The sequence below is a fragment of the Syzygium oleosum genome, unplaced genomic scaffold (genome assembly GCF_021117445.2).
Source record: "Syzygium oleosum isolate NSW1041296 unplaced genomic scaffold, Sole_v2.1 Sole_v2.19, whole genome shotgun sequence".
NCBI classification, from domain to species: Eukaryota; Viridiplantae; Streptophyta; class Magnoliopsida; order Myrtales; family Myrtaceae; genus Syzygium; species Syzygium oleosum.
Window position 1 is genome coordinate 524,046 of NW_026607503.1, and position 18,044 is coordinate 542,089.

Below are 18,044 nucleotides of genomic sequence, written 5' to 3' on the forward strand. Positions count from 1 at the left end.
CAGTTATGGATATGGCCGGAAATGGAAGCTTATACTGGTGATTTTGGATTACACACTCATCATTATACACCATGGAATGCCTCAAGATTGCGCGAAAACATGAAACAAGAAAAACATAAAGACTTGTTCCTGGTTTCGGGTTGAACCTATCCATTGGAACAGGTTTTCCAATTTTTTGAATCTGAAATCTATCCCAAACCAAAAAAAAAAAATTCCTCAAATTAATGACCTATAGATCATAATCGATATGGTGACAATTTTCTCTTCTTCTTCTTTTTTTTTTTTCGTTTTTTGGCTTTTTCTTCCTTGCTTTTTATAACTTTTGGCATTACTTTTTTCAAATTCAGTGCCACGTTAGTACCATGTGAGCTCAAGATATATTTTAAAATACCACTTGTAGAATTTTTTGTCACTCGAATTGGACGAAGTTGACAATAGTACTCGATTGCACAAGTTGAATAAGTTTTAGGCGTCCATTGTAGTTTTTGAAAGTTTGAAACTTGATCGCAATTTTGCCTCAAATTTTAGGATTTCTCATGCATTCATCCCCAAAAAAGTATATAATAAGTTTGTGGGCATAGAGCGCCTAGTTCGGGCCCAAACGAGATGGCCGACTATAAGCCTTTGCCCAGGCTCGCCCAAAGAGGGCTTTAAACTCTTGTGTGGCTTGGGCAAGGGTGTAGGCCGCCGTATCCACAATCAGGTTTAGTGGGTGATCATACGAGAAGGAATTTACTCAAGAATTGCTTCACCAAGTCCATCTTCCGTCCCCAAAAAAATGATTTTAGGGCGTGACGGTGTCCGTCTTACATATACTATCGACCATACGCATGTTGTTCAAATCATTGGTTCGGTATTAGATGGAGGAATGGAGCCATTCTCTTAACATTTCCCACCAACAGATTAAGTCCTATGCGACCACTAGGTCCACTCCCTAGTAATCCAATGTGAGAAGTAACCAATTCCGACACGTCATGATCGGCCCCATCATGCTACTTACTCCAATGCTTTTAGGGAAATTGTCAAATAAGGACCCAAAGTGGGTGCCTTTTTTTAAAAGAGGACCCCAAGTGAACAAACTATCAATTAAGGACCCAAATGCCCAAACTAGTATCAAATAAGGACCTGAGCTCGCCGGGTGACCAAATGTTCGCCGGCCGGCCGACATTTCCGGCACCGGAATAGGGGCAATTTTGTCCAATTTTTTTTTTCTTTTCTTTTCCTTTTCTTTTCTTCTTCCCCGGTCGCCGGTCCGGCGACCGGGTCAGAGCTGAGGCCGGCGAGAGCTCGAGCTCGAGCTCGCCGGCCATCTGGACGAGCTCGGCCGGCAAGCTCTGCCCAGATCTGGGCGAGCTTGAGCTCGCTAGCCATGGCGAGCTCCGCCCAGATCTGGGCGAGCTCGAGGAGGCCGGCCTCGCCCGGATCGCGTAGTCGAGGGCCCTGGCGGGGCCGTCGCCGGAGGCGATGGTGTCGCGCGCGAGCTTCAGGAGGAAGGGCCCGAGATCCGGGTTGTCAAGGGCCGCATCGGGCGGGGCGGGGTTGGCGGCGGAGCCCGGGGACGCCGGCGGGGGCTTCCGTGGGGAGAACTTGGAGCGAGAAGGGGAGGGGGAGGGTGCCATGGCCGGCGAGCTCGAGCTCGCCGGCCATCTGGGCGAGCTCGGCCGGCGAGCTCTCGCCCAGATTTGGGCGAGCTCGAGCTCGCCGGCCATGGCACTCTCCCCCTCCCCTTCCCGCTCCAAGTTCTCCTCACGAAAGCCCTCGCCAGAGTCCCCGGGCTCCGCCGCCAGCCCCGCCCCGCCCCGCCCGATGCGGCCCTCGACAACCCGGATCTCGGGCCCTTCCTCCTAAAGCTCGCGCCCGACACCATCGCCTCCGGCGACGGCCCCGCCAAGGCCCTCGACTACGTGATCCGGGCGAGGCCGGCCTCCTCGAGCTCGTCCAGATCTGGGCGGAGCTCGCCATGGCCGGCGAGCTCGAGCTCGAGCCGGCCTCAGCTCTGGCCCGGTCGCCGGTCGCCGGATCGGCGACCGGGGAAGAAGAAAAGAAAAGAAAAAGAAAAGAAAAAATTTTTGGACAAAATTGCCCCTATTCCGATGCCGGAAATGTCGGCCGGTCGCCGGCCGGCGAACATTTGGCCGGCCAGCGAGCTCAGGTCCTTATTTGATACTAGTTTGGGCATTTGGGTCCTTAATTGATACTTTGTCCACTTGGGGTCCTCTTTTGAAAAAATGTACCCACTTTGGATCCTTATTTGACAATTTCCCATGCTTTTATGACACTTGTAAATCAGTTCATGAATCATTTTTTATTTTATTTGAACCTATTTTTTTTTTAACTAAACGAGGCAATAATTAAAACTTATTCGGACGTAGACCCTAGGCATGCATCATAAATCCTTAATAAGGATGGCTTCGCCTAGCGATACCGTTTCCAAGTTAGTGGATCAGCTCGATCCGTCGAGACCACACATTATGCATATGCATAGGCCACGTCCAAGTTGGGTCTAGATTTAGCCTAATGAGTGCTCAATATTGACGTTTGGATAAGATAAGGGAATGAAACATCAACGTGGAAAACAACGTCGATCCAACTGCCTCCTCGGGAAGTAGTATTCATGTAGGATGGATCTTGTGGCCCTGAAAAGAGACGAAGAGAACGGGGGCAAAACCTCTCTTGCCATGCTTTCGGTCATCGTTAGGTACAACATAGCTGGTTTCGATAGGTTGTACAAATGGCGACGACACGATCCTAGGCGACCTCTTCTTTCTAATCGTGCTCGAGAGGGGGCCGTCGAGTCTGTCGAACTTGGAAATTCAAAATTTATCGAGCTCAAGTCAACTATCGAGCCTCGTTCTGCCTTGTTCTTGTTTTGAGCTTTGATTTGTTGAGTCGAGATGACTTCGAGTTTTGCGTATTTGAGTTAGCTAGTCTCCTGTGCGGGGGGCGACCTTGCAAAGATATCGACGGAAAAGTAAATAATCAATTACGCGAGATTACATCATCGTGTCGATACGGCAGAGAAAACTTCCTTCTCGCCCTTGGAGAGGATTCTAGCCCGGATCGGAAGATCGGATTCTTCTCGAGAGCCGTTGATCACGCGAGTCTCGCGTGAGCCCGATAACACAGGTCAACACGATCAACGGGCTGAAATGAACCCGGATCCCAAAGAGGGTGTTTTCCCCCGTTCCATGGACCAAATTGTCCGGAGTGTCGTCAAGAAGGGCTTGTGCTGGCAAAGCAGCACAAGAGGAAATGCCGACCAGTCCTTAAGGTACGCGCGGGGACCAATGAATTTTCTAATCTTATCTTTCCCAAATTGCAAATCCCCGGTCCCAGATGAGGAGATTTGGCTTTGGCTCGCGGCACGCCTTCGTACAATCGACGCCCTACGCGTGTCGATCGGAGTTAATGATAGCCGTCGATGCCCCCTCAGACTCGAGGGAATAGACCACGCCGGATCAAGACCGGAGATACACGTGGCCCACGGGGCACGTGGGAGTTGGTCTCGGATGGTGTGCTCGCTTAAAAGATAAGATTGGGACCGTCAATTTCTTGCCAAGCCGAGAGCGACTCCATCCTATCGGCTCGAGCCGACGCCGGCGTTGGCTCCCAGGCTCCCAGCCGTCCGATTTCAGACAGCCAAAATGTCAAGGACCGCGAGAGGAGAGCGGAGCGTGTGGGTCCCAGGTTGTTTTCTCTTATTTGTCCCACCTCCACCCTCGTTAAAAATTAGAAAACGAATATAAATAATTTCTAAACTTTTGGCTCAATATATAATGTCATTTCTAAATTTTTAATTTGTATAATATGATTCTCAACCTTTAACTTAATATGTAATATGATCATTGAAATTTTAATTCGTTCAATGTGCTGAACTTTGAGTCCATGAATTAATATATTTATGGATTCAATATAGTCCCTGAATTATCTAATCCGGAGCTAAATTTATTGAGGGACGATATTATACATTAAACTAAAATTTAAGAACCATGTTAAGTAAATTAAAAGTTTAAAGACCACGTTACACATTAAGCCATAATTAATGAATCATTTATGTCATTTTTTCTTTAAAAATCTCAATAACCCATCGCTTCGAGAAAAACTTCACTTGCTCAAATTGCAGATTCTATTCATATTTCATTATTAAACAAATGTCAAAAAGTACTCACTGATAGGTAAATGAAGTGTTTTGTATAATTTGAAATTGAAGGGGAAAAGATGAAGATGCTTGTGTTTCGAACGGAGGTCGAAGCCGAGTCCCATGTCGATCTTAAGATCGCCACAATCGATTGGAGCGCCGGGGAATTTCTAACTGGAAATTTAGAGGTCATTAGTATGAATCTCCCCAGGTATATGAAGTCATATAACCAGATCAAATGCTCGGACTTTAATCGGCTAATGATTCGTGCATGACTTCGTACCATTAAAAAGAAGAAGGTGGGTCCCACGTCACGGTTGTTTCACGCGATTTCCCGGACGAGCGAGGGAAGAGATTCGACCCAAAAAGCCGAAATATATAAAAATAAATAAATAATAATAATAAAAAAAAGGGACGGGCGAGTGAACCGCGGCGCGAGCACGTGGTGGATGTACGACGGCGATGATAGTTGTCGTATCCAGCGTGGCACGATCCGGTCTTGGAGTTGGCGGAAGGAATCGCCACCGTCCATTTCGGGGAGCCCAGGATGGGGAACGCACGTTCCTGTCACAAGCCGAAAATGGGAAGTTCATTCGAAAATAAAAAGAAAATAAAAAAAAAAAACACAAGATAATCCACCGTCAATGCAAAACTCTCGTACGGACTCCTTTTCTTTTGTCCCCACCAAAACGAAACACCCTTCTCTCTAAACTTCGTCCTCCACGTCACGGATAATCTCGAACATTTCGAGGAAACATTTTTGCTAAAAAAGAAAGCACCGCCAATTAATTGGAAAAAAGATATTATCATTATTCTTTTCCTGCATGGACTTTATTAGGGAACATAAAAGAAAATTTAAAGGGCATTTGTTGAGAATTGAAATAATGACATAAATAATTCATGAACTTTAATTCAATATGTAATTTGATCCATAAATTTTAAATTTGTTCAATGTAATTCCTGAATTTTAGCCTAATATTCAATATGGTACTAGACTTTTAATACATGTTTAATTTAGTCCTCGAACTTTATGAAAATGTTCAATGTAGTCCCACAGATTAAAAATTTATGAACCATATTGAAAATTAGGGAACATAAAAGAAAATTTAAAGGGCATTTGTTGAGAATTGAAATAATGACACAAATAATTCATGAACTTTAATCCAATATGTAATTTGATCCATAAACTTAAAATTTGTTCAATGTAATCCCTGAATTTTAGCCTAATATTCAATATGGTACTAGACTTTTAATACATGTTTAATTTAATCCTCGAACTTTATGAAAATGTTCAATGTAATCCCACAGATTAAAAATTTATGAATCATATTGAAAATTAGGCTAAAGTTCAGAGACTATATGAAATAAATTAAAAGTTCAAGGATTAAATTATACGTCGTGCTAAAGTTCAAGGAGTGTATGTGCCTTTTTCTCTTAAGCAATTAAATAAGAAGAATCGGCCAGCGGATCTATTGTTTTTTTTTTTTCTTTTCGTGGTGCATACCAAACGATTGCCATGTTGCAGTAATGACCCGAAATCCATACCAAAACCTACATGATCATTGGCATGGATCGGGCGGGAGCCGCTGCGACCGGGTGCGACTCCGGGTAGAAGCCGTGGAACAGGTGGCGGAGGGGGAGGGGCACCACGGGCGGAGGAGGGGGGGGGGGGGGGGGATTCGATAGCATGTGACACGCCGGGACGAGACAGGTCAGCTCGACGACCCTTAAAGGGGAAAGCGACTAAAAAAAATCGCACGCGAGGCCTGCCCCTACCACCAGGAAGCCTGGCGGTGGTGGTGGTGCTGCTCGGCTTAGCTCGACGGCGATTACTTTAATCGGGCGGGCAGCTGATGGGGAGGGATACCGTCACCCGCCGGTGACCTGACAGCCACGGAAAACGCCACCGCACTCTTCCTTTTTTCCATCAAGGCCTCTCTCGTCAACGGCGTCCATTTGCGCGCTGTAATCATGGAGTTCTATCATCATTGTCGGGGGCAAGAAAAACCCTAAAAAAGATGGACATGGAAGGTGGCGGTCCACCACCACCGCCACCGCCACCGCCACCGCCACCGTCGCTAGCGGAGGACGGGATGGCGTGGCGCTCGCGGGGCCCGCTGGTTCGTCCCACGAGGTTTCGGATTTGCGTTCGGTTGGGGAGACAAAATGAAGTGTGTGATGTCGAAGGAAGCACTCGTTCGGTTTCCCCTCCCCCACCCCCGTGCATTCGTCCCATAAAAATGTTTCGGAGAGAACGAGGAGGCGCGGGGATAATTGTTATGCGTCGTCGGAAGGAAGGAAGATTTAGGGTTGGTTTTACGGCGATAGGATTTTCGAATGTCGGCGACTGGCGAGGGGAGGGGTGGGACGGCACCGAGCAGGTGATAGGAACTCCGAAGGAAGAAGAAAAAGGAAATAAAAATAATAATCTCTCTATTTATTTCGCGAAAATGAAAGAAAACAATCACTTAAATAAATTTCTATTATTGACAGTGATATATGTCTAAATATTTTCGTGAGTGATAAAAATATTTTTCGTTCGTTATTTTTTATGAGCGATTTGAGCAATTATTTTTAGAAAAATATTTTTTTAATTATTTATTTTGTGAATGACTGTAAAGTGAGGAGCGCGCGAGGCGCTCTAACTTGAAGCCAACACAACAAGAAACTCTCTGGTTTTGCTCAAAGTGCTTTTGGGCCGAGTGACTTCGGATGGCCCATGGAGGACAGAAGTTTGGTTCGGCCCAGTAATGTTCGAAAAATCTAGTCTAAAAATCTAGAAGTTTCCCCCAATATAAAAAAAAAGGGGGTAAAAAACAAAAACAAAAAAAAAGGCAGGCAAAAGAACTATCGAGATCGATAACCCCACCTCGTTTTTGCTTGCCATGATTGTGTGGCAAAAAGATAATTTCTGGAAAGAAAGATGTCAAAATTTGGATCGTAAGTCCGATACTCAAACCATCCAAATCGACCGACCGAGCGTACACCACTGTGAAACTCAACTTTAGCACGAATCTCGAAATTACCACTGGGCAATGCATCGTGCATCAGAACACATATATTAATAACAAGGATGTGATTGCTACCGTAGATAAATGCAATTTTTTAAATAAGAGGTGAGCACTCGATAAGTTTAATTTGGGAACCGAACTAAACCGGCCTCACTTGACCGTTTCACACATAGACCGGTTCTGTTCATGGATAGAAAATTTAGAAATTGGCTTTGATCAGTTCGGTTCTACTCGAGAATCGGCCTTAAAGCCAGTTCTTAGGTCGAATCGGTTTAAAACTAATCCTAAAGCCCTTATGTTTAAAACACTTTTCTAATTTCTCATGTTGAGTATTATATTTGATTTTATATGGAATATTCAAATATTAAATCACGCTTTCGACTAATAACTTAAGTTTTTTAAACAATTGGCAATGATCCCATCAAATCTCATAGAGCTAGAGGTCCTGAAGATTTGTCCATGTTTAGTGCTAGGTAAAAAGACCAGACTTAGCATGTGAGGGAGTGTTAGAATATTCAAATATTAAATCACGCTTTCATCTAACAATTTAAACAGTTGACATTGATCCCACCAAATCTCACATTATATTTCTTTTTTATGGGAAAAGTTGCGTTACCATCACTGAATATATATGCTTGATTAAGAAAAGGAACAGAAAGATAAAAAAAGAGGGATGGATTGGTTCTAGGCTTGATGGTTTCAAGTCAGTTCTAGGATCAACCAATTCAGCTCTCGGTTAAAGAACTGGAAATCGACTCTAACGAGATAAATTCTAGATTTTTGATCCGTTACCTACCCACTTGAGATTGAGAACCCCTATTTTAAGATTCATATGTAGGCAAAGTCAAAGAAAGCTAACGAAGGGCCAAATTTACGACATGTCCACTTGAATGCCATGACTTTAAAAAGAAGAAGAAGAATTCACCACAAGTGTTGGAAAATTCGACGTGGTATGAAACTTGGTGTGAACGTATTTTTTTTAGTTCTTTCTGGCCACTTGTTATAGAGAAAATATTGCATAGCCAGTGTTGCCAAGTCAGTAAGAGGCGAGTCCACTCAAATCCCTACAACGTGTATCATACGGGTCCCACCTTGCATAAATTTTGAAACACTCTCTCCTCTCTCCATTACTTTTCCATCAACTCCTCCGTTGCGGACACCCGCTCTCCTTCCTTCCCACCCAAGAATACCCAAGTCTTCCTCTTTTTGTTTTCTGAAAGGTAAATACGTGATTACTCCGGCATTACACTGCTTATATGAGTGTAATGAACATGGAGCTAAACATAAAAGGATGGAAAACTTGCGGGTACTCTGTGGAGGACAAGATGAAGAAATAATCAACGTCCATGACTCCCTTATCCCAACCCGTACTCGTCTCCTCTTTCCGAGCCTTAGGGAGCTGAGTCTCTGGTATCGTCCGAAACTGAAGTATCTTTTTGGGCACGGGTCTAAATTCTGCCTTCCACATTTATGAGAGATTGAAATATTTGACCGTGAGGAAATGGTGGGGATAGTAGCAGAGTTACATCACCACCACGACATCCACCCCCAATCTCCCTAGTCTAACGGAAATAGAAGTTCAGCGCTATGATAAAATGAAGAGAGTGGTGGAATTTGAGTGGCTTCCCCACTCCCCTAATCCGAGAAGAATCAAAGTATGCTTTTGTGAGAACATGGATGAGATAATCGGAGGTCATCCCCGAGTAGAAGAGATTTCTCTTGAATCTCTAGATGTATATGGTTGCGATAATACGAGAAAGTTGTTTCCGCATGAGTGGCTAATCCATCTTTGAAATCGTAGAAAGATCGAAGTCAGGTACTGTGAAGGAATGGTGGAGATGATAAGCAGAGTGAGACAAGGCCAAGAAGGAAGCATAACGACTCCTATAAACAAGGCCGCTTCATATTTCCAATCTTCAATTTCTCTCCAAAAGCTGAAGCACCTGTAGCTACACAATTTACCCCAATTTAAAGAGGATATGTGATGTACCAATAACTTGCGATTCCATGAAAGTTATAGCGGTGTCCAAATTTCAGAACTGAACAGAATTCCTTTGCAATTGCGATTACTTCATTTTGAGAGAGACAAGTAGGAGAGAGAGGGAGAACACAGAGTGTCAGGAGATGATGGAAAAAGTAACATAGAGAGGGGGAGTTTCAAAATTTCCGTAAGGTGGGACCCGTATGGTACACGTGGCGAGATTTGAGTGGACTAACTTCTTAGGGCCTGTTTGGTTCAATTTTGAAAATGCTACTTGGGGAAATGCAAATACCTTTGGGTGAAAGCCCATTGGGGAAATGCAAATGGTGTTTGGTAAAAATATTTTGTAAAGCTACTTTGGCCAAAATATAGTGTTTGGTAAATTTTTTTTGCAAATGGACTTTGAGAATTATTTTATTTATTAAAAAAAAAAGCAAAACCTACCATCGCCGGAGCCGGCCGCCGGCGAGATAGATCTGGCGTCGGCGGCCGTCGCCCGAGGTCGGGCGACCACCGGCGAGCCAGATCTGCCGCCGCCGGCGGTCGCTCGAGGCCAGGCAACCCTCGGCGGGGTCGCACGACCTAGGCGACGGCCGCCCGGGTTGCGCGACCTAAGGCGGCCGTCGCACAGGTCACGCGACCTCGGGCGGCCGTCCCTCGAGGTCGTGCGACCTTAGGCGGTCGTCGCTTGGGTCGCGCGACCTCAGGGCGGCCGTCGCTGGGTCGTGCGACCCCGCCGAGGGTCGCCCGGCCTCGGGCGATCGCCGACGGCGGCAGATCTGGCTCGCCGGTGGTCGCCCGACCTTGTTGGCCCTTCTCCCTCGCCGGCCGCCCTCGCCGGCTGCCTGGTGAAGAACAGCTTCAAACCAAAAAAATATATATATATTGGTGAACAATAGCATTCGTGGAATGCTAGTATTTGGCCAATGCTAGGCCAAATGCTGAACCAAACACTCCAGCATTTTGGGAAGGGGCTTTCGGGGCTCAAAGTCCCTTTCCAAAGCTGAACCAAACACCCCCTTAGTGACTTGGCAAGATTGGCCTATGTAATATTTTCTCCTTGTTGGATGAAGTGTCATCTAAGGTGAAGTAGGCTTTCGAAGTGTGAGAAGTCATAACATTCGGGTGATTGAAAAATCCCTATAAAATCCGGACCGTGCACGTGTTTTGCGATGTTAATTTATTTGGAGAAGTGTACGGACGAACACTTCAGTTTTACCCCCTACAGTGCTTTGCAATTAGGTTCTTTTACATAAATAACCCCTATATTTTCTCTAGCCTCGAAAAACTTTGGTGCGGAATTACCATAGAAAAAGCAAAGAGTAGGGCGGTCTTATAAAAAAAATTCTTATCCGCACTTAAAGTATACGAGTCCCCACGTGATCTAACGGTCGAATGAAATGACCTCGATTTCACCGAGGTGCGCGCCAGACTTGGTCGATCCCGAGATCGCCATCTCGATAGTAGGCCCCTTCTTTAGCCAATAATATTTTGCCACTTGTCAAATTGATGTGCGCCTGACGGCACCGAGAGGAAAATCCCACCTACACGCTCGTCATATTAAAGGGGGAAAATGACACGAGCAGTCCATGAACTTTGGCCAAATATGCAATTTGATCCTTGAACTTTTAATTTGTTCAATGTAGTCCCTGAACTTTAGCTTAATGTTCAATTTAGTCCATGAACTTTTAATCTGTTTAATGTGATCCCTGGACTTTTAATATATGTTCAATTTAGTCCCCGAACTATATGAAAATGTTCAATATAGTCCATGAACTTAAATTAATGGAAGGACTACATTGAACATTTTCATATAGTTCGGGGACTAAATTAAACATGTACCAAAAGTTCAGGGATCACATTGAACAGATTAAAAGTTCATGGACTAAATTGAACATTAAGCTAAAGTTCAGGGACTACATTGAACAAATTAAAAGTTCATGGACCAAATTGCACATTGGGCCAAAGTTCAGGAACTGTTTGTGTCATTATCCCTATTAAAGGAGGCCCCTGGAAGCCCTCCCCGGTGTAATATCATACGAAATAGGCCGGTTCGGGTTTCGGCACCCTGGCGGGGCCATTTTGCCTTTCAATGCAGCTTCGGATAAATATATATGCCTTTTTTTTTTATGAATTCTCACGTACAATTTCGACGTGACATGTCTTGAGCTAGGTGACTCCAACAAATGCTTTTAGGGTCCGTTTGTTTCGTAGAATATAAATGATCGTTCATTTTTGTAAGCAATCGAAAAATATTTTCTAAATCATTTATTTTCGCTAAATAAACCCACCTTAATAATGTCTGTCTAGTTTATGTTTTTGGCCAAACCAGGATCAGCGCTCCGCGCTGGTCAGTGCTGGTCCGCTGTCAACTTTCGGTGCGTTGGTGGATGAAAACAGAAAAAAGTGAAAGCACGACAATTGAAGATATTAACGAAGGTCTAACGATAGAAAACTTCCCCAGGACAAATTCGCTCCTCCCACCCAATCAATCAATTCACCACCACAAAATTCAAACCACAAAGGTCGGGATCATTCAATGAGTGCCATTCCCACAAGCGCAGCAAAGAATTAGAGACACTCCGTACCCATCATCGCCTTCCTCCAGTCCTGGACTCGCTCTAGGAGGGGCGACCTGGCCGTCGACGAAGAGCGAGTTCGACGCCCCGCTCTCGCGTTGGGCTATGACGATCTCGTCGGGACCATACATGATCGGGCTCTGGCCGATCCTCCTACATTCGTTGGCAGCTTTCCTCTCCACGGCAAGGAAATGGCCGAGCGACTGAGCAGTGGCATTGTCCATGTTCTCCACATCAGTGCTCACTCCTGAGCACAGAGAGAATAACCAGATTCTGGGCTTGGAGCTTTTCTTGTTCTTGATGGCCTCCGGTTTTCGGATCCTCGTCGATCTCCGAGAGAGCTCTAACATGGTGGAAGTTCCAATTAGGCTCCCGAGCGTGATGCTCCTATCATGGAAGAACGATCCTGTGGACTGGATGATGAGACGCACAGTTTGGTTAGCGAAATTGGGAGGGGCTTCACCAGTTTAATTTTGCATACAACGAAACCGCAGATCCTTCATTCACATTAATTTAGCAAGAATTAGCTGATTTGTCGACTCCCGGATGAATTCCCGGGGTGACGAACTGAAATTGACCGGCATTGAGGTTGTTCAGATGCGAGATCTTCTAATTCTTCCGGCAAAATGCATTTACAGAAACTGAGTACTCTGTTTATAGCAGATGGGATTTTTCAGTCCAACTAAGTCTGCATGACAACCCATTTATAATCTCATCATTGCCTTTATTCTCTACTTTATGTCACTTTTAAAAAATGGCATCTTTGCTTCCACAGGGAATGCGCTCATAGGGTAGGGGCAACATCATTTTCAGGCAATTTGCCTTCCAATTTTTTCACTGACCTCAGTGTCCAAATCCGACGAAGAGTCTGTGGAAGAAGTGGGAGAGCCAGTGAGCAGAGTGTTGAAAGATATGGAGCCAGCCGAGTGTTCCCTGTTGTTCCTCCCCAACCCAACCCTCACGTTCACTGGCTGCAACCCCAGAGGCCATCCCTCTCTCTGCCAAACACATAGAGATCAGATCAGACCATTCAGCAGAAACAACAGCCAATGCTATTTCGAAAGGACATTGCATGAACAACGTAATGTACCGTCTTCGGCATGTCAAATTAGTAAGCACATTTGTCATCAAGGAATCTAGACGCAGAATGAAAGAAAAAAAACAAAAAGAAAGGCAGAAAACAGGTACCTGTTGAGCCATGTCCCTAGGGCACTCTGTCTTGACCGTCTTCTTTGCAGTTTCAAGCCCTCGCATGAGGTGAAACACGAGACATTTCCTCCAATGTCGTTTCCTCTAGAAACGAACAGAGTCAGGTTGATTGATCGTCTAAGATGGTGGGCTATATACAGAGAGAGGAACAATTGGATCCGTCAGACACAGAGAGACAGAGAGAGTCAAAAAGGAGGGAGAAGTTGAGCCAGAGGACTGGTGATGATTTGGGTGTTTGCCTTTTTCCTGTGCTCTTTACGACAACAACCTTGTTTGACCAGAAAAGAAAGAAGGAACAGAATCATGGTGTGCCTTTTCAAGTAGAAAAATTGCAGAGAGCACAGGGAATTAGGTTTCAGTCTTCGGAAGCATGTTTTCTTTGCACAAGATGACAAACATGTTCCGCCAACAACCAGTGCCACCAAGTTGTTAACGGTCGGGGCTCGTGTTCTTAGATGAGTATGCAGGAGGAGAGACGGCATTTCTTTATTCGCACCCCGAAGATACAGAAAATAGTTAAGACCATGCCCTGCAACTTCCTTTGCTTGTCCTAAAGCTGTTTTCTCCATAAAAAGAATTTGCCTCCCATGACCCATCAAACAACTTCCCCATAGCCGATGTCACGCCCCGCGACACCATTAGGGTTCGTCGACTTGTGAAACTTTTAGGATAGCATATCCCGAAAAGCGTGGGATCTTCGCTTCAATTCTTACTCAGGATAATCACTTGCAATCAAATCACGAGAAGCAATTCTTCATGAATCTTTCAACCTTGGTTTGGATTGACTATCTTTGACCGGACCGGTTGTAAACTAATCCGGTCCAAGAAAACTGATTCAAGATACCATCTGATTGCTATGCCAAGATAATTTGCATGCTCAAACTTGAGGGATGTAATCTAGTCGGAATAAGAAGTATGTCAGGTATTTTCTTTAAGGGGGATTTCTTTTCTACGGAGCTTTTGTGTCTTTCTATAGTTATCTTAGAGCTGATTAAAGGTCATTCGAGCTTCATAAAATTTCAAGAGACTTAACTTTGCGAAGAGCTAATTTGACTATCTAACTGTGTTGAAATCTTCTGTAATGGTTTGCTTTTGGATATAGTGCGCTGCACGCTAAGCAATTTTAGAGATGTGACCCGAAACCAACCCGGCCCGACCCAACACTTTGCTCCGGCGTGAAACTCGCCGGGCCTTTTGAAGAAGTGGGCGGGCTTGGATATGGCAGTTTGGGCTTACTGGGCCCGTACTGGCCCAATCGTCTGTGCTTAAATGTCGTTGGCCCGAACAACGGACTGGCCTGATTACAAGTAAGCTTCTCCACAAAAACCACAATCACTCGGTCCTCTTTGGCGACCCAATTCGCACTTGGGAAAATGACATAAATAGTCTTTGAACTTTGACCAAATGTAAATGTGATCTCTGACTTCTAATTTGTTCAATATAGTCTTTTAACTTTAGCTCGATGTGCAATGTTGTCCCCGAACTTTTAAATGGACTTTTAGTACATGCTCAATTTAGTCCTTAGATTATTCGAAAATGTTTAATATTTTTCCTAAACTTGAATTAATGGAAGGATGGTATTGAACATTTCCATATAATTTAGGGACTAAATTCACGTTGAACAAATTAAAAGTTCATGGACCACATTACACATTAGAGTAAAGTTTAGGGACCACATTGCACAATAGACCGAAGTTCATGGACCATTTGTGTTATTATCCCTTCGCACTTTGATACGCATCTCTTTGGGGCCATCACATGACAAAGTCCTAAAATTCAATATGTGATGTAATTGAGTCATAAAACTTATGATTGTAGTGTGCTTGAGGCTTGTCATTAACTTTGTCGGTTTTAAGCAAACAAAAAATGCCACGCGACTTTTTTAAATTATTTTTTCAATCTCATGTGGCCTTTAATGAAAAAAAAAGTCACATAGATTTTCCGTTGACTAAATTCTTACGGAGCTAACGGAACGATTAAAGTGAACTGCTGTAACAAGTTTTGGGACTTAAATGCATAAAACGAGAGTTTCGGAGCTTGGGTATAAATACGAACGAGGATTAGTCGTCCTTTTTTTTTTCTACTAAGCATTTTTTTTTCTTTTGCTTTGTTGACATTCATGAAACAATTGGATATTCTCTTGCAAAGATTACTTAGAAAACGACTCTAGCTTTTTCGATTCGGCTTAGTAAATATTTTAATTGACGCTAGTAGAAAAGTCAAAAAGTACCACGAACTTCTAATGCGTTGTTGGTTCTTGCATGGTCCGTAGCTAATTAGCCAAGTGCCAATGAATATTTTTACTTTGGTTCCTCCGAGCTATACCTACTGCCCATGACTTTATATTCCCCAAATTCATACTCCAAAACATTATTATTTGACTTTTGCAGGAAAAAATTAAAGAGATAATGCCCACATGAATCACTTTTTGTTGCCTCGAGAAGTCAAGAGAGCAGAGACTAGTATGTAGAAGAGAGTGAGCAATCCCTTGATTAGACCTTTTAAAAGAGTGGATCGAGTCATGATTTGTCCAACCAAAATTGACCTGGGATACTAAAAACAAGAACAAGCTATGTTTATGATAAGCCGTGATCCTTGTCGTTTGTTCGTGGTTAACCCTAATTCATTCGCGGTAAATCTTTTCAAGTATTTACAAAGAACGGGTAATTTTTGCCGCGAACTAACAGCTCAATATGATGAAGAACAAACTCATTCTTTCGTGGTGAAAATATTGAATAAGGTTCACCAATTTGGGTTTACCATGGACAAAGATAATGTTTACCACTGCTTATCACAACCATAACTTGTTCCGGATAAACGCAAGTCATTCTTGATGCATGCAATTTGTTCTAGGTATATAGAAGTTGTTCGTGATACATGCATGTTGTTTGTGGTGAAATGACTACTTTACTATAATCTATTTATGATGGATATCATGTTGTTTATGATAAATATAATTCATTCTTAGTAAATACAAGACCTATCGCAAACTGGCCACCAATCAAATAAAGTTTACTGTGAATAAATGATGGGATGCAAAATTTACCATGAACAAGTAAAGTTTAATGCCAACTGAAAATTTTTATTGACAAATAGACTCATTTTACTCTTGATGAATGTGGTATACCAGAAAGTATATGATGTTACTAAGAATAACCACGCTTTGCTACATGAGAAATTTAATTTTCCTTTTGAAAAAAATTAAAAATTTACATAAAAATGAGGTTTGCTTTACTTTTGATGAATCTGATTTATTACAAACAAATGTTCGAGCTGCTCTCTGAAGTAAATGACTTTATCTTACATCGAGGTCACCTGACTACAGAGAGCCCCTAATGTGAACTTAATATAACTAACAACCAACTCGTCGTTTCACATTATGTGGATACAAAAAAAGTAATCGAGATATGATATATGGGCTATACCCATGAAGCAATCGAAATCTTTCTTGCATAAATAAAAGGAAAAAAAAAATCAATCTGAGTATGATATAAACAAAATATGCAGATAAGAGGACGATCGATATCAATGATATAGGATTCCAATACATGTAACGTGCCCATGATCGGCTTCATAGATAAATTCTTTCTCTTTTTTTGCAACTTCTTTTCCATAAATAGCAATAAAGAATGGTCAGTGCCGGTCACTGCCGGCTACATTAGGGTTCCAACATTAAAGACACTGAGACGAGACGAGATGCTCGCAGCAAAAGACACCTGGAAGGAAGTGGCAAGTGGTGCTGCACTTAAAGACCCTTTGACTAGACGGAGCGCGGCGTGCCATCTTCAAGGAACACGAAGATCCTCCTCCATATCCATTAGGGTTCAAGAACAGAAAAAACACAGAGAGAAAACAAATGGAGCATGTCTGCATCTCTCTCTCTCTCGCCAAAAGTCAATGCTGAACAAGGAGAGAGAGAGAGAGGTTGCATGTGGCGCCGGGAATGAGGGGGAATCCTATGCAGACACTGTGGATGACATGTTCTTAGGTTTGTGACATCCCCCCACGTTATACCAGGATCCCATCCGAATCTGAGGTGTTATTGCCCTTCCCATTTAATATGTCAGGCCTCTAGCCGCGTCTTTTCTGATTTGCAAGTTACGAATTATGGACAAAACCCATTTACAAACTTAACTAAAATTAAAAGTGAATGGCGCCCGTGTTCTTAGCCCTCCAATCCAATGACCGATTGGAGGGAATCGAAGATGGAGGACAACATTACCTTAACGAAATTATAAACTTCCGTGGTATAATAAGTCGGACGTGTTGTGTAGCTAAACCACATACATATCGAACTTATTACGTTATTCGATATGTGCATCAATCGAGTTTGACCCTTTAGCCGTATAAGTCATGTTTGCATATATTCTCGTTTTCTAAGCAATAGCAGACAGTTAACTTACCAATGAGCATGTGAAATAGACCTCAATGTTGATTATACTTACATATTTTAATTTGACATCCGTAAACTTAACTTCAATTCTCTCAAAACCAGTAGAAGTGATTTTGATAACCTAACTCGAGCGCGAAAAATCGAGCTTGATCTCGTTGGAGTCGAGCATCGCGGTTTGAATTCCCAGTCGAGTTTGAATAGTTGATGTATATCCATAGATATTCAAACCCGATTGTACAGCTACTATCTTGGCGATGAAGGAGAATTAAGCCCTCAACCAACTTCGAAAGGAAAGCGGTTCGTTCATGAAGAGCGTGAGGGAAATGCAGTGTCAACCAAATAACAAGATTACAAAAGAGGGAAAAGAAAGGAAACGAAGTCCGAGGAGAGATTTCTATTCTCGTTAAGACAGAACAACGTAACGGCAACAGCTCCACATCGAAGAATGAATTATACAACGTCAAATCTTCAACACAATGCGGTCACATTGCTCTCCCTCTTCACTTTCTTGATCTTACCGTACAGGTGTCTCCGGATCGCCGGCGGGAACAGGGAATCGATCTCGTCTGTCAGGTCGAGCAAAGCAACTCCTGCAGTGCGATCTTTCCTCTTCGCTGACCGGACCGCTCGAGCCTTCCTCGGCGCCGGCGGGCACTGAACTGCCGCCGGGATTTCTGCTTCCCGGCCTGATGGTGTCGTCGGCGTCGGAGTCTTGAAACCGTCTTCGTCTTCT

At 43.6% G+C, this 18,044-nt stretch overlaps 1 protein-coding gene across 1 annotated transcript; it reads right to left on the reverse strand.

The window, feature by feature from the left end:
• Nucleotides 1–11,572: 11,572 nt before the first annotated feature.
• LOC115670554 (uncharacterized protein At3g17950-like) lies at nucleotides 11,573–13,758 on the reverse strand. The gene is made up of 3 exons (XM_030591870.2): nucleotides 12,898–13,758; nucleotides 12,552–12,707; nucleotides 11,573–12,122 (listed from the first exon to the last, which is right to left on the reverse strand). The coding sequence occupies exons 1-3, from the start codon at nucleotides 12,961–12,963 to the stop codon at nucleotides 11,667–11,669; spliced, it is 678 nt and encodes a 225-aa protein (XP_030447730.1). The 5' UTR covers nucleotides 12,964–13,758; the 3' UTR covers nucleotides 11,573–11,666.
• Nucleotides 13,759–18,044: the final 4,286 nt, after the last annotated feature.